Genomic DNA, 17,406 nt, shown 5'->3' with positions numbered 1-17,406 from the left:
CTACAGCCAACAGCCAACCACCACCGAGCCAGCAGCCCCCCACACAAGGCTGAAAGCCTAGAAACTGCTCTCTGGGACTCTGTCGCCATAGACTCATTAGACAGTATCCAAGCTATGCTGTGTTTTCAGATTTTACAATACTTGACTAATCCCAGAATAGGAAAAAAATGATGTGCATTCTTTTCAGGGGCATTTTTCTTAGTATTTTAAAATTTATTTTTAGATTTCTTCAAATTGATAGCTAAATGCTAAGGTTAATATATTATTCTATTGTTCATTAAAAATTAGTGTTGTATATTTGATTTTCTTTTATGCGTATACTTAAACAAAATTAGTTTGAAAGGCCACATTTAAACAAGTCCTCAAAATTAAAAGAATTTCAAAAATAAAGATACTTTATATTTATTGTCCACATGATCAAAAATCAGTTTCTTAGTTTTGTTTTTCTACTTTCATAAAAGAAACCAATAAAGTTCCTAATATTAAGGTTCTGTAGTACTTTAAAAATAATTATCTCCCAAGTTTTCAATGGCCTTATTGAAAACAATCAACAAATTAGCTGTAATAAGTAAACTTTTTCTTCTCTCTAATCCCAAAAGATTCCTATTATTCCCTAAAACAATGAATCTCTGATACTAAAAGCAACATCCCACGTCCTGTGAGTGTAACAGCCCCAAAGCATGAAGAACAACAGACATATAAACTAGTAGGTTAATCCTCCTGAAGATAAGGGTAGGCCCTATTCTTGCTGTCATGAAGCAGCTTAGACGAGCTGATCTTAGACCACCAGCTCTGGGTCTGTAAGGTGGCCAGACTAGACGATCTCTAAAGGTTTCTAATGCTAACAGTTTAGACCTATTACATAATCGAATTTAAAAACATTCTCCTACATAGTGAATATCAATTATATCAAGAGACCGGAGGTCAAATGGGACTCTATGCTAATGAGGGTTTTGGTGCTTTCATTTCTGCTTAACTTCCCCTTACATTATGTAACAGGCAACACTAGTGGAAAACAGGTTTAATTTTTTTTAATGTCAATACCTAATGCATTTCTACGAAATTTCATAATGAAATGCCTTCTAAATAATTGTTATTAGGATAAACTAATTAAGGCTAGGAGGCATAATGCTCTTTCTGAGGTTTGACCTCGGTCTGACTTAGGCATAATGCTCTTTCTGACACAGAAATTCAGATGCACTGCTGTATAGATAGCATAGTCAGTAACTGTCCTGCTAGGGCAGCCCACCCTTCCCTCGTAAGGGAAGTTCACGGCCATATTGAACTTTCCTTCACCCTGCAGAAGCACTGTGATGTGACACAAAGAGTGTAGACATTGGGGTCGTAATCCCAGTTCTGACCCTTACATAACCTGGGGCAAAGTCATAAACCTCTATTAAACGCAGTTTTGTTATCTTCAAAATGGAATGATAGCACTTCATAATGCATCCTGGTGGACCTTTACTGGAGACCACCTGGGAAACACATTTGGGGATCAGCTCTGGGTTTTGGGATAACAGAGAAATCTGGAAAGTAGGCAACTGTTTAAGACTCTCACAGTATTTTTAAGGTCAAGTTCAACTGCTTATAAAAATATCTAATTTATTATGGTATGCAAGGCACAATACTGAGTATTGTCTGAAAAAAAAAAATAACTGAACTTACCTTAAAAGTACTGTGAAAGCCTCCAAAAATGCATTCATCGCTGACATACAACTTGTTTTGTAAAATTAGGTCAACATTCTTGACTTTTTTTCTGTGAATTAATAATAATGGCAGCTTAAATGAGAAATACCACAACCATCAAGAAAAAAGGTGCAATGCAATGAAAATACCAAAAACCAATTTGAAGGTAACACCATACTCCAGTCTGCAAAGCCACACACCTGGAAGTCTCCCAAGCCCCTCCCCTCCTCCATTCATCCCCTCACCACTCTTCTTTCCATCTTAGCTGCCTCTGACCTTTCCACCACAAGAAGACTTGAGATTTCAGGATCTGAGTCAGGCTGCTACACTGGGTTTAAATCCTGGCTCTCCCATTTACTAAATACATCACCTTGAGCCAGTTACTTCTCTCTGTGCCTCAATTTCCTCACGCATAACAAGTTAACTATGGAAGATCTACCTAGTCTTATCTTCCTCATAAAATAAGCTCATGAACAATGCTGGAGGATGAGCTCTCTAACACTCTAATCTGATGGTCTCTCCTCTGTGCTAAATTCTTCCAAGACACTACTAGGCTCACCTGATAAAATCTAGAAGCCTCTGATAGACTATCCTGCGTCATTTATCATCATTTCCCCATTCTACATGTTTAAGCAATATTGAATTAAGGTACGGTTCCTTAATTGGGAAAGGGAAAGAAGTGTGTATCCTCTTACATCTCTGCAATTTTACCCAGGCCGTTTCTGTGGCCTGGAATGCAATGCCCACCCCCTCGACACACACACCCACAAAACCTGCACTCATCCCCCTTCATTCTCCTGGCAAACTCATTTTAGCTTAGGTGCTGCGTCTTCTGCAAAAGCATCCCTGACTCCCTAAGCAGATGTAGGGGCTTTTACTCTTGAATCTCTCCCTGTACTTTAAAAAACAAGAATCTCATTCTACAGTTAAATGCACTTTCTGTCTATATCGTCTCTCTGTGTTTCTCTAATAGAGCATAAGCTCCCTGAGATCAGGAACTATGTGTTTCCATCGTTTGCTCAGTGGGTGGTACATGGCAGATGCTCAATAAATGGTAAGTGAAAGAATATAAAATCAACCAGTTAATGTTTTTATCTACTTCGTTAAATATCACTTTTACAAGTTATCTTTAGATAATTCCTCTTAATCCTCCCAAAGATAAGAAAAATTTAAGACTAAAACACATTATTTGTGTAAAAGGTTTTATAATAAAAATAAGAAAAGCACTGGCAAAACCTCTTAAAGGTAAATAAAAGGCAACAGTTCCTCAAAATAATGACTGATTTAAAACCCAGATTATCAACTGGGAGGGGACATAAGGCAACCTTCTGGGGGCTGGAAATACTCTCTACCTTCGTTTGAATAGTGTTAAAAATACAAGCAGCTATACAGTTAGGATTAGTGCAATTTACTAACATCTATTTAGCTTCCATGAAAAAAAACCCACACACACACAGATCAAGTTTGCAGTATAGGACTCTTGATTCAAATCATAACTCCAGATTTAGTGTGACCATGGACAAGATACTTAACTTCTCAATGTCTCAATTTGCTCATCTATAAAATTAGGATATTAGGAAGCCTCACAGAATTGCACCTAACACAAAGTACTGTATTTTTAAATCAGTGGGCAGCAACCTCTTCCAAATGATAGGTCTGATTTCTAGTCTCTTTCTCTTTTCTTTCTTGAAATGAATCATGAGCACAGCACTTATTAGGTAACAAAAATAAATGCTGTATTTGAAAAATATTTTTATCATTACAGTCTGAATGGTAAATTACCAGCCCACCACCATCTCTCAAGCCGTTGGATGAAGAGGCTCTGTGATCACATTGGGGGAGCCAACTGCTTAGGAGGAAGTGTGTGATTTACTCTTGGTCCCCTGTCATCTTGGGCATGCATGCTAAGGCTGCCAATACTGTATTAAATTTTAATGAATTAAGAGTGACTGCAACAGGGCCGGCCCGGTGGCTCAGGTGGTTAGAGCTCCATGCTCCTAACTCTGAAGGCTGCCGGTTTGATTCCCACATAGGCCAGTAGGCTCTCAACCACAAGGTTGACAGTTCAATTCCTCGACTCCCACAAGGGATGGTGGGCTCTGCCCCCTGCAACTAAGATTGAACACGGCACCTTGAGCTGAGCTGCCGCTAAGCTCCCGGATGGCTGTTGGTTGGATCATGTCCTCTCAACCCCAAGGTTACCGGTTCAACTCCCGCAAGGGATGGTCCCTGCAACTAGCAACGGCAACTGGACCTGGAGCTGAGCTGCATCCTCCACAACTAAGACTGAAAGGACAACAACTTGAAGCTGAACAGCACTCTCCACAACTAAGATTGAAAGGACAAGAACTTAACTTGGAAAAAAGTCCTGGAGGTATACACTGTTCCCCAATAAAGTCCTGTTCCTCTTCCCCAATAAAAAAAAAAAATGACTACAACAGTAAGTTTTCAGCTACAAATCTTTCCCCTTGTAATACTCAAAGGAGGCTGGACGATGGGTAAAATGGTCCTGTTACAAATGGGTAGCTACAAGAAGCAGTAGAATCAGGTAAGAGAGTTCCAGTGCAGGAGTCAAGGCAAGAGTTGGGCACCTAATTCTTCCACTAAGAGGCAAGCGTTCTCTTTGAATCTAAGGTTTTTCACTTGTCACACAGACATGAAGTAGTTACCAGAGGGCTATTGAGAGAAGCAAGTACAACAAAACTCACAAAACAAACTATACATCTGTAAACAAAGTATTTTTATAATCCTCTTTTTCAAGATCCAAATTAAGGCTCCCTTGGGGAAATACAGTTGTGGTTTCACAGAACACATGTTTATAATCTGTTCGGCTTCTCCTATTCATCAACACTGTTTATGCCATGAGACTGTGGAATAAAAAAAAATCAAAGCTCACCAATACTCACTGAGGTAAGCTGAGGCTGTCTTTTGAGAAAATCATTCTCCAGTAGCCCTCTCAATGTTAGATGAGTATATCTGCATACCTCACCTCTTTCGTGGCTGAGAGGTAGGGTCTGTAGTTGGTGCTGCTCAAAGACTCTTCCAGGCCATTCCTTCTCTATTAAAAACCTTTGCCCTGCTGAGACCCACACCATGTGGCCGGAACCCTCCCCTACTCCTGCTTGCTGTCAGACATCAGGGTCCCAATCCCTCCCCTCATTCATCAAAGCGTGTGCCACCTGGTTCAGTTTCTCTCTGTACCCCAATTCCTGACACCACCATGGGTGACTTCAATTTAATAACTGTCAAGTACCACGGCCTCTAAGATTTTTTAGTCTCCTCACCACTACTGGACTTCTCTATTACCTCAACTGTGCCACCACACCTGTAACATGTCCTGGACCAAGTTATCACTTTACTTCCCAAATCATCAATTCAAACATCCCATTTTCTGGCCATATTCTCCTGTCCTTCAAATGTGTTCAGGTATTTCAACCATGATCATTCTCTGACCACCTTGGGATCACTTGTGCACATCTCCTCTGCTTCCTCCCAATCTATTAACCAGTTCTTAGCTTCTTTGGCCTATAATTTCAATTACACTCTTATCTTCTGCCTTTGTCTTTTTGTCACTCTCAACTAGCAAAACCGCAACCCAAACTGACCCAACTATCTGTTTTGTTCTTCGTCCCAAGCTGCCAACTGTCGTTAGAGAAAGTCATAGGTATATTTGACCAACTTCAAATTCACCCTTCAAATTCTGTAACTTCCTCTGATCACTTCACCTTCCTAGTCCCTACAACGACTATTTCAAATTATCTCCACTCAATTCTCAAACCTTTGACCCTTTCACTCTCAGTATATGACACTACTCTGTTTGATCCCTTAGATGGAAGCTTCCCGCTATTAAACATAAGCACCGATGTCTTTGGCACTATCCTTCCTCCCTTCCTTCTAGGTCTGTCTGGCCCACCCCTTTATCCAAGGCCAATCCTCCTCCAGCCTTGGTACCTCATCCCCCTTCCACCTTCTCAGGAACCCGACACATCGATCATCCCTTCTCTCTTCTAGAGTCACTTCTATGGAAGCACTTAGATTCTTCCAATCAGCACTTAAAGAAATTAAAATCTTAAGACAGAAAACAAACAAACAAACAAAAAAACACCTCATCCCATCTCCTATTCCATCTTCCCCTCTGACACCTCTAACCTTTCCATCTCTCACCTCTTCTTCACAAACTTCTTGACCTCACCTTCCACTCAGGTCTCATCCTACCCATTACTTCTACTCCCATCACTCCAACAAAACGGCTCTCAAGACTGTCACCATAACCTTCTTGCTCCTAAATCTAATGGACGTTTTTTCCAGTCCATACCTCGCTTCTCAGCAGCATTTGATGTTTTTGAGTGTTACCTGTTTTAAATATTTTAGGTTCCATTTGTCTTGAACTTTCCCTTAGTTTAGATAATACTATATTTTCCTGTTGTTTCTCCTTACCACTTTGCTAGCTAATCTTTTCTTAGTTTCTTTGTAGGCTCATCTTTTTATGCAGTCGTTAAGTTCCTAAAGGCTTAGGAACGTTAGGTTCCTAAAGGCTCAGTACCCAGCCACTTTCTCTTCTTACTCTATGTTCTCACTCTAAGCAATTACTTGAAATACCACCTATTGCAAATCACAATTTTAACCAGGCCAGTTGCCTCCTCCAAGCCCATCTGCCTCCTTGACATCTCCTCTTAGATATTTCAAAACCACTTCAAACCCAACATATCCAAATGTGAACTCAAGAACTGTCCCTGCCCATAGTTGGTTTCCTCTATCAGTGAAGAGTACCACCTATCTGGTTATATGAGCTAGAAACTCAGCAGTTATGTTTGAAACGTCACCCTCCTTCATCAGCCACATGTAATCCACCAGCAAGAACTGTCCAATTTACCTCCTAAATACCTCTAGAATCCATTCACTTCTCTTTGTCTCCACTGCCACCATCTTAGCCCAAATTACCATCATTTCTCACAGAGCTTTACCACCACACGTCTCTCGACTAGTTTATTTGCCAATCCATTCTTTTCAAAATACAAATCTGATACCTGAACCCTCTTCCCTATCCCCACGAAAATACCTCAAAGGGCATTTTAAAATAGAGACCAACAATCTTAACACGGACTGTAAGACCATACTGCATGATCTCTGGCCCCCATTTATCCAACCGATTTAATCATTTAATCTTCTTTTTACTCCCTGTATTCTAGCCAAACTGTCCTTTCAGTTCTTGCCAGGCTCTTTCTTACAACAGGGCCTTTGCACATGCTCTCCTTGCCTGGGGCGCACTTCCCTCCCCTCTTCACCGAGGTAGCTCATCTTCCTTTTTTGGAGCACAATCACCACTTCTTCAGACAAGGCTTTGTCGACTCTCTCAGATCTCTCAGACCAGGACCTACTCCATCACAAACCCAATCCTACACTAACCCAACTACCTGCTCTCTTGTGCCTGGACCTGAGCTCCCACCTGTTGCTGGAGAAAGTCACTGATGTGTTCTATCACACTCAAATGCACCCTTCAAGAAAGTCCTGCCATCCTTTCATAGGCAGTCCCAGCACTATCTACCTCTACTTCATAGCACTTATCACAATTCTAACTTAACATTTATCTTTGTGGCAGGTGCTGGATGCTTGCCGCGTCCATTTTATATTATAAGCTCCATGAAGATAGCCTGCTTTCTCCTCACCACTGTATTCCTAGTGCTTAGCCCCTATGCTTGCCATAGAGTTGCTCTCAAAATACGACTCTCAAATAGAATCTGAAAATGCTTTAAAGTGCCTTACCTTGTAAATCTTCCATCAATTCAAACATTCCAGGATAGTTAACTTGAATTTCATCAGTGTCCTATTTATAAAGAAAAAGAAGTACCTGTTTGACATTCATCAGAAAAAAATCCAGATTCGAAAACAGGCCATAGAGATTACCCAGACCAATCTCTCATGGTAAGCAAGAATCTTCTCTACAATATTCTTCACAGATGTCATCTGTCTTATGCTTGATTTATGAAGAATTCAAATTGCAGAATAAATATTCACCATTTTAAGAGAACTCTTCCTAAAACTCCATCAACTGGATCTAGTTCTCTCATTGGGAACAACACAGAATAAGTCTATTCTGCACTCTACAAACCATTACCCTCTTTTTCAAGCCTAAAAACTCTTCCAGGATACTGTAGGGGAGCAGGATTTTCCCACCTCAAAATTTGTTTCTTTGGAATGAGAATTAATTTAGGCTGATTATTTTTAAGAAAGAGTTTTTTACCCTTAACTGCCTAAAAGAATTTAGGCTCAGGTTGCCCACTATCAACACAGATATCTATGAAGAATATGGGCTAGGTGTGGTAGGGGTAATTCGACAGGATTTGAAGACCAAAGACCTTTCTGTGTCCTACTCTCTCTAAGACATAGCTAACATTTGTTTAGCAAGCATTTGTTTTTCCATCTCCATATAAACTGCCTTCCTCCCCTTTGAAGTCCCAGAATTCTACCCCTTCTCCTTAGTTCAGAATGGCATTATAAGCCCCAATTGCCTGACTCTCTGAGGGTCCCCATATTCTGATGGATCCCAGTATGTAAGAAATTAAATTTGATTTTCTCCTGTTAATCTGCCTCATGTCAATTTAATTCTTAGACCAGACAGACAGACCTAGAAGAATAGAGGAGAAATTTTCCCCCCCAACACCATAATTTTTTTAAGCAGAGGGGTTAGTCTTCTAGAAAAAATGTATAGATTCTTACATGTTCTCACTACGTTTCTCTGTACATAGTCAGTATCAATCAATCTTAAAATGTGTCACCCAGAATCAAGCCAAACAGGGTCATCTCCCGAGATGTTTTCATTCTACTTCTAGTAATGCAGCAATAATGCACTGCTCATTCAGGAGACGGGCACATTGCTAACACCCTTTTCTCAAGTGAACTTTTGGGCAATGATGCCCCCATTCTTTTTGAGGCTTGACATAGGAGTTAACTGCTGGCAGAGTGGAAGAGACCACTGATGCTCCCCAAATATCCAGGTGCTTCTTGACACTTCCCAGCCACAAACAGACATTTACTCTGACCAAAGAAAATAGGGAGGGGGCAAGCTAATAAAGAGCTAATGAGCCTTTTCCAGGCCATCTCTTCTGCTGTGGTGACTTTAGCAGATTCAAAGGCAAGATGGGGATGGGCTGCCCAACCAGCATTGGGGCTGTGATGTAATAAAATTCTGTGTTAAGCACTAAGATGTAGGAGTTTGTCTTCATTGGAAACGAGCCTTCAATACAGGTCACCTACTTGTTTCTTTCAAGTTTGCTATAAAAATCCTGCATGTATCTCAAACTTGTAACTTATTTGCACTAACCACTTTTGAAGTGTCTAGATCTTTTTGTGTTCTGTAACTTTATCTATGTTACCTATTCCTCCCAATTTTGGACTTTAATGTTGCTCAGTATCAAGTACAAAGCCCAAAAGAACACTTATCAAAAACATCCACTCTAATTCCTAAAGAAATGCAAAACAAAATGATCAGTTATCTGTTTTTTTCCATCTTAGAGATATAAGGCATAACTAAGAATTCGCATATACTATTGATCAAGCATGTAAATTGATGCTACCTTTTGGAGAGTAATTTGACCCGCTGTCAAAATTTTAAATGCATAGCTTCTTTACACCAGCAACTGCATTCCTAGAAATTAACCTGACAAATGTGCCAAGAGTGTGTGAAAGGAAATTCATTGCAGCATTGTTTGAAAAAACCAAAAAAAAACACCAAAACCCAAAATACAAACTGGAAACAATCTTAATGTCTAGTAGTAGAGAACTGGTTAAAGAAATTAAAGTGTACCTATTTAATGAAATATTATACAGCTGTTAAAAAAGAGTGCCATAGATATACATCTGTAGGGGAAGATCTCCAAGATATGTTATTGACTGAAAAAACCGAGAGTGCAATATAGAAAAAAAGCAAAAGAGTGTGTGTATATATGTGTGTGTGTGTGTGTGTACATGTATACACACACATATATATAATATTATATATATATAATTGCATATGTAGGTTTTAAGTGATATAGCTGTCTTCTGGTTTATGAGGGAAAATTGTTCTCAAAGGATGTATAAGACAGTTAATAAAGGTCACCTTTAGGGAGAGGTACGGAGTGTCAGAGTCAGGAGGAGACTTCTTTTCACTTTAGAACTGCTCTATATTTATCTCATTTCATTCCATATATACATTTTAAAATTTCCTTTTTAAAAAAACATATGCATAGATCAGGTTGTATGTGTACTTTTTAATAAGACCATCTCTGCGTAATTCATTTCTTCTATATATTTTTCCACATTAAGAAGCTATTTTTAAAAAGAGATCCTAAGATTAAAAATAAAATTCCTTCCAAGCTCATACCCAGTCATTAAGCAATATCCTTTGAAAGTCATTTTTGAATGAAACCAACTAAGCACTATCTCCATCTCAATCAAAATAGTACCACAATAGCTTTCTCAAAGGCCTTATTCAAATTAAGATGGACCATATCTGCAGTTTTCTCCAAATATACTAGTCTGGTAACTATTCTAAAAGGAAATGAGCTTCATTTTGAATGACTTTGAAAATAATTCACTAACAGGGTCATATAAATATAAATGTACCTATGTGGTTTAATTTAACTTGATTTCGCTTTAAAAATAAGAAACCGACGCTGTACAAAAGTAATATATCTAATGCTGTATGCAACTTAAACCTGTATAATTGATTATATAAAAGCTTTTTTGGATGGGATTTTTAGAAAATGAATTAGGATACAATGTTAATACAGCACTTCAAAGACAGTGTGTATGTCTCAAGGAACAAATTTATAGATTTATTATTAAATCAGCAAATATAATTTTATAAACTATTAAAGAAGAGTCTACACCAATATTTTTGTATTACATTCATGTTTGAGTCATTAATGTATTTCTGGAGAATATGGAAGGTATTCTGAATTAATACATTTCCCACTTAACAGAAATGTAGGCTTTTAAATGCTATGATGTCAGGTAAAGCATTTTTAGTAGAAATCTTTCTAAAATGTACAACCCACTTTACAACCAAAGAAAACCCCAAGGATTAACATAATTTAACTTTCTTTTGAGGACTCAGGAGAGAAGTCCCATCTTTTTCCTAACAGGTAACAACTTTTGAGTCCCCTAGTATCGTTAACTAATATGTATGACCTACCACAAGTTCTTTAACATCACCCCATGAACAACTGCAGTACACCTCGCTGCATCACTAAATCCCCTCCTACACTTTTTAGCTGCTTTACATTCCCATTCAGAGATTCTCTTTATTTCACTTCAGTTTGTAACATAGCAACATGGGACTCAATTCTTAAGAGGATGGACTGTAAAGACAATCTTTTTCTTATTATACATGAAATAAATATTAGAGATTAATGCTTTAAACCAGCGGTTTCTGATCTGTTTTCAGTCATAGTCCGCTTTCAAAATCTGATGAAAACTACAGGCTCTGTCCTTCACATATGAACAACAAAAAAATAAGTTTGCTTACAACGTCCAATGTCAGCAGACCCTCTAAAGTCTACTGACAAGCCCTCTATAAATACAAGAACATCAGACAGGGATTTCTGCCTGTTTTGTTCACTGCTATATCCAAAGTACCTAGAATAGTGCCTGGCACATAGAAGGTACTCAATAAATATTTGTTGTAAGATTGAATAAATAGATGAAAACACAATATAAAGATAGTCATTTCAGAATTGTTTCTATTAGCAAAAAGAAAGAAACAAACACAAAACTTGGAACAAACCTAAATGTTCTTCATTAGGGAAATAGTTAAATAAAACAGTGGTACAGTCATACTAGGGAATAATACACAGAAGTTATAGAGGGCAAATATATCCATATTGATTTGGGAAACAATCTAAAATGTACTGCTAAGAATAAAAAATAAGTTTCAGAAATATATACATACATATGTATGTTTGTATGTAGTATGGTAAAGTATTTGTTGTTTAAAAAAAATCTGGACCATTCATTACACACCAAATTGATGGCAATAAACTACTTCTTGGGCAGCAGTACTCTAAGTGTGGTTTGGAGAATCCTTGATCCCTGGAGCCCTTTCGGAGGTCCACGAAGTCAAATTATTTTCATGATAATAATACTAAGATCTATTTGACTTTTTCACCTCTCATTCTCTCATGAGTATACAATAGAATTTTTCAGAAGTTACATGACATGTGATATTGTAATAGATATAAACGCAATAGCAGACATGACAATCTTGCTTTTATTATGTCATATGCTGAAGAAATATGTAAAAATGTAAAGAAATGACATTCTTTTCTCTCAATTTTTTTTCTTTTGGAACCTACAGTTAGTTCTTTTTCACAAAAAATAGGCTATTTATGTTAACATGTAATAGGTACATTATTGTTAGTTTTAAATGAATACTAAAATTCAGTTTTAACTTCCTAATATGGTTAATATTGATAGATATAACCCACATAAACAAAAGCCCTTTAAGGTCATCAGTAATTTTAAGTGTGTAGAGGGGTCATAAGATCAAAATTTTGAGAATTGCTACTCTCAGGAGAGAGCGAAGATTTGGGAGATTTAAGGGAGGCGGATGACAGACTTTCACTTTATCTGTACAGTGTAATGTTTACAACCAAAATATATTTATTATTATTTACATAATTTAAAATGTATTAAAAATATAGTGAACGCTCAATGTACAATTGCCTATATTTAAAGCATTTGTTTTAATCACAAAGCAAAACCCTCACATGAAGCAGTTTTCCCATTTTCAGCTGCCCAACGTCTCAGAATGCAGTTTCTACTGACTCATGCCATTTAAAAGTTTACAAGACAGTTACGAAATCTTGAGGGTTGTCATCAGCTCCTAGCCTATTGTCTCTTCCCTTCCATGGAAGCCCCTTTCTAACATCAGAGGCCCTGCTGGTCTATACCAAAAGAAAAGAAGGATATGACAATTCATTTTTGGTTGGTTGATTTTATGAAATATAATCACGCCAAATCGCCTTAAACAGTTATTTTGATTTTAAATATGCAATGCTTTCTCCATCAAGATATTCCTATTTCGTCTAGTCAGATTTAGAGATGTTTCTAGGTCTGAGGGGTTTGGAACACCATAGCAAGTCTACTCAACCAATCTCTGAAGTAACTAATGGCACCCTTTAGAATTACTTTGTTATTGAAATGAGTTGGAAGGGGGTAATCATTGTCCCTCTGGAAGGGGGTAATCATTGTCTCTGGGATGACTTCTTATTGAAAGCCTTGGCCAGGAAAGTGCTAGGAGCAGAGTGAGGGAGCAGAGTGAGGGGGAGAGGGGAATGCAGGAGCTAATATCTATTATCTACCAAGGTGCCAGCACTTCACCATTTATCTTATTGAATCCTAGCAACCACCTGAGGTGAGTAATATTTGCATTAAAAAAAAAAAGAATGTTCAGAGAGATGAAATAAATTCCCCAAATTCCCTTAGCTAGTAAAGGGGGAAGGTAAGGATACAAATTATACCTGTCAGACACCAATGCCCTGTACCATCATTGCTGACTCTGTTTATTCTGCCCTGGGGGCCTATGGGTCCTCTTTCCAGATCTCTCCAGCCCTAATGGAGTGCAGCCCCTGTCCTACCTTCTCTAACCCTGACCTAACTCTAGGCCTTGCAAATGCACATTCTCTCATTTCGACCTCATATGGTGCTATTCCAGTTGAGGGATGGTGGTAGGAGCAGTGTGTAAAAACTCCTATACATCCCCTTTCCTGGGAATGCTCTAATTCTCTTACCACACCTACTCTAGATTTGAAGATTCTGATGGAGTTGTATGTCTTAGAAAATGGCTTCCTTGTTAACTGAGGTACATTGTCTTTGAGCTGCTTATTCAGGTAAAAAAATACTAAAAATTTTACAATCTTACCTTGTGTCAATCAAGATATGTTTATATAAACTAAATTCAAAGAGAAAGTGCCAAAACCTTTCCATAATACCATCAATACCTTCAGTTTTCTATCTTTAAAAGGAGAAGATGTTTCTGAACTGTGTAATTAATGGGTTACTCGAGTCTCTTGATAGTTACCACAGTCAGTGTATTAAAGCCAGCTCTCCCGAGCAGATGTCCTAGGTCATTGACAGCAGTAAAAGGAGAAACGTGTGGAGAAAATCCTCCTTCCCTTTCCGTTTCTGCTAACTGTAATGAACACCGAAGTTCATAGAGTGTGTCACCTCCAAACATTGCGCCGATAAAAACCCCATCTGGCTTTAAAACATAATGAATCTGTAATAAATACAAAACAAAACTTTTCAAAATTTTATATTAAAAAATATTAAAAGAATAAACACACTGTATCTAAATCAATATTTTATGACTACCATTTTCATTCTGTCAAATTAATAATCAGATAATTTAAGATAATTTAATAAACAGCACCTAAGGCAATAACTGTCAGAAAGGCATTGCAGTAAGATATTGTTGTAAAGATAGACAACACACACATTTATAGTATTAGTATCTATAAAATATGTTGTATATTTAAAAATTTTCTAACAGACACAACTTACTTTTATAATCAGAAAAATACTGAAAAAAAAATCATAGTGTGGTATACTGCAAAAACCGCAATTTTCCTGGTATCTGTGCCCTGTGAAACACCACTTTGTAACAACTCCATTAAGACATGGAGCCTATTTCCTTGAATCTGGGCTAGCCTTGTGACTTGCTTTGCCCAAAGGAATGGAGTGTAAGTGACAGTGTGTGAGTGTCAAGCCAAGGTCTCAAATGGCCTTGCATTTCTACCTGCTCTCGTGGAGCCCTGTCTGGCCCCCGTGTTGTGAACAAGTTAGGCTGGTGAAGGATGAGGGACATGCAAAGCAGGGATCAGGCCAGGTGTCCCAGCTGAGGCCAACCTTGACCAGCAAGCCCCAAGACAATCGAGCAGCAGATCACAGACACATGGCTGAGCCAAGCCAGAACCTGAAGAATTTCCTAAGTCCAGCCCAAATTCCCAACCCACAAAATTGTAAGCTAAGTAAATTGTTTTAAACCACTAAGTTGGGGTGGCCTGATATGCAAAAAAAGTTAATTTATAGATAAACCAATATGATTTACAACATTAACCAAGAAACACATTAGTCCTTAAGGAGAAGTAACTAACTTATTTTCTAGCTTGAAAACAAAAACACTTTTTAATCGGTAACTTAAGCAAAATAGTGGCTGGAATGAATTCCAGAATCCCATATGTTTACTCATTGACTCTCTTAGAACTACAATCTGTAACTAGTTTTGACTCTGGCTATTCTCAGCAACAAGGAACATTACAGGAAAGGATGATTCTCAAGTAAACCAGGACCCAAATCACAGTAGGCTCTTCTAATCAAAGTATCCATTTTGAATTTATATTCAATATGTCATTTATATATTTATTACAAAATATTGTTTTATAATATTACATATTACAAAATATAAAAATACATTTATTACAAAATCTGAAGCAATTACAAAACAGTATATAAGCAAACCAACTGTAAAATCCTTGGTTTCTTCCCTCCTGCCCCTTTAGCGTTACTATCTTCTCTAGTCACCAAGCTCTAATATAATATAGCACGTACCTAAGATTTAGTCCTCAGCTCTCTGCAGCTTCTCTCAACCTCAGAGGACTTAGCAATTCTCATGGATTTCACAATGATGACCTTCCAATTTTTAGCTTTAGTTTGGACATCTTTCCAGAACTCTAAACTCATCTTCAACTTCCTGTGCGATGGACATTCATCGCTTGGCAAACTTAGCCCCCCCAACACATCCACCACACACACATACAACCCTTATTCTCAAACCAACTCCCCTTTCCAATGGCCATATTTCTGTTCATTACCATTTCCTATTCCCTTTATGATGCTTACCATTCTTTCTCTACTTTTATTAATTATTCTCCCAGACATCCAGACTCAAAACTTGAAGGTGAGCTTTACTCCTCCCTCTGTCTGATCTTCAGATCTAACTATCCACCAAAGTGTCGATACTTCCTTTGCACAGTCTTAAATACCTTTCTTCCTTTTAACTCCCACCACTGCCATCAAGGTTTAGTTTACCTCTTTAACTTAACCAACTTCTGGCATCGGTTTTCTAATCAGCAAAATGAAGACACTATCTTGCAGAGTTATTTAACACATATATGAAACAGAGCATAGTGATTGGCAAATAGTATGTGCTTAAGATATGGTAGTTATTATCCAGCCCATTCCTTTTTAATCATGTCACTTTCCTCTTCAAAATTCTCAGTGGCTCTGAACCACATAAAGAATAAACTCCAAATTCCTTAATCTATCACCAAAGTCCTCCTAAATCTAGTCCCAATATACCTCATCTCCCAGCACTACGCTTATTCTCCAAACAGGCTTCCTCTTTGTCCTTTCACGCTCCTGAGGCTCTTACACCTCCCACCTATCCTGATTCTGCCTTTCTGGAACACCTTCCTACTCCAAATCTGACCTATGCTCTAAGGCCCCATTCAAGTAATTCCTTCCTCTTGAAGCTTTCTTGGCAGCTCCAATCCACAGTGATCTCCTTCTCTCCTCTGAACACAATGCTTTTTACCTACCACTCATCTATTCAGTAATGAATATCAACCAACAAACATTTATCTAGCACTCTCTAAGTATAAGGCATGGGGAAGAAACAAATATAAACAAATAGGTTCCTACCCATAAAAAATTTATAGGCCATTAAGGAGGAAAAGAAACCCACTCAGAAAATGTCTCATGATATCAATATTATTTTGTACAACTTAGTGAAGTTTTCATATATATTTAAAACAGCTCCATAATTAGATTTCTTGAATCCCAGGGAGGGGGGAAATCACCCAATGTACTTAATATGCCAAAGGGCACCAAGTATATCCGACCCACAGAAGATAATATTTGATTTGCTTCCATTTCCAATTGTCAGAAGTATAAAACAGAAAACATCTATGTTTCCATGTGAAAAAAGAAACATCTATAGGTTTCTAATAATAAATAACACAGGCTATCAGAATCAACATTAAGTTTCTTACCTGTTCCAGTGCTCTTGGAAGGTCATTCACCCAATGCAAACTAAAATATGAAAACACATATTTATTCTAGCTTAATTCATATAATTAATTAGTGTAAGTATCATTAGTATAATCAATCATAAGCCACAAAAAAGTGTTAACTTTAAGTATGAAATTGCATAAAAAAAAATCACTGATTGTTTTCATAAAAGTTTTAAAATAAAAAATATTCCTAGGGGAAAAAAACCTTCCTTCTCTCATACTAGAAAATGTGACAGTATTCACTTTGCTGATATGATTATCTGTCCAATTATTTTTCACTGAATAAAGTAAAAATCAATTTTCCAAAGAAGACACGAAAAGATGCTCAACATCACTAATCATTTGGGAAATGCAAATCAAAACCACAATGAGACATTCCCTTATACCTATTAGGATAGCTATTATCAAAACAACAAGAGGTAACAAATGCTGGCAAAGATGTGGAGTAAAGGGAATCATTGTGCATTGTTGGTGAGAATATAAACTGGTATAGCTGCCACAGAAAACAGTATGGACGTTCCTCAAAAAATTAAAAATTGAACTACCATATAATCCAGCAATCACACTTCTGAGTATATATCTGAAGGAAATGAAAATATTATTTCGAAGAGATATCTGCACTCCCATGTTCAGTGCAGTGTTTTTCACAATAGCCAAGATATAGAAA

The 17,406-nt window shown here is 37.7% G+C and overlaps 1 protein-coding gene across 4 annotated transcripts in view; it reads right to left on the bottom strand.

Annotated features, from left to right (window-relative positions):
- Positions 1-17,406, bottom strand: part of NDUFAF5 (NADH:ubiquinone oxidoreductase complex assembly factor 5) — a 48,593-nt gene that overhangs the window by 11,391 nt on the left and 19,796 nt on the right. For 2 of the 4 annotated variants that reach the window (XR_004421816.1, XR_004421817.1), the window contains exons 6-9: positions 16,719-16,758; positions 13,748-13,945; positions 7,450-7,510; positions 1,666-1,756 (exon numbers count right to left, since the gene is read on the bottom strand). Coding sequence is in view for 2 of the 4 variants with exons in the window: in XM_033094830.1 (XP_032950721.1) it covers positions 7,450-7,510; positions 13,748-13,945; positions 16,719-16,758 (299 nt within the window). In the remaining 2 variants the exon portion in view is untranslated. The remainder of the gene's footprint in view (positions 1-1,665; positions 1,757-7,449; positions 7,511-13,747; positions 13,946-16,718; positions 16,759-17,406) is intronic. The other 2 variants (XM_033094830.1, XM_033094829.1) reach the window with 1 other exon arrangement.

Source organism: Rhinolophus ferrumequinum, chromosome 23 (assembly GCF_004115265.2).
Source record: "Rhinolophus ferrumequinum isolate MPI-CBG mRhiFer1 chromosome 23, mRhiFer1_v1.p, whole genome shotgun sequence".
Lineage (NCBI taxonomy): Eukaryota > Metazoa > Chordata > Mammalia > Chiroptera > Rhinolophidae > Rhinolophus > Rhinolophus ferrumequinum.
This window is presented reverse-complemented; position numbering and strand designations above follow the sequence as displayed.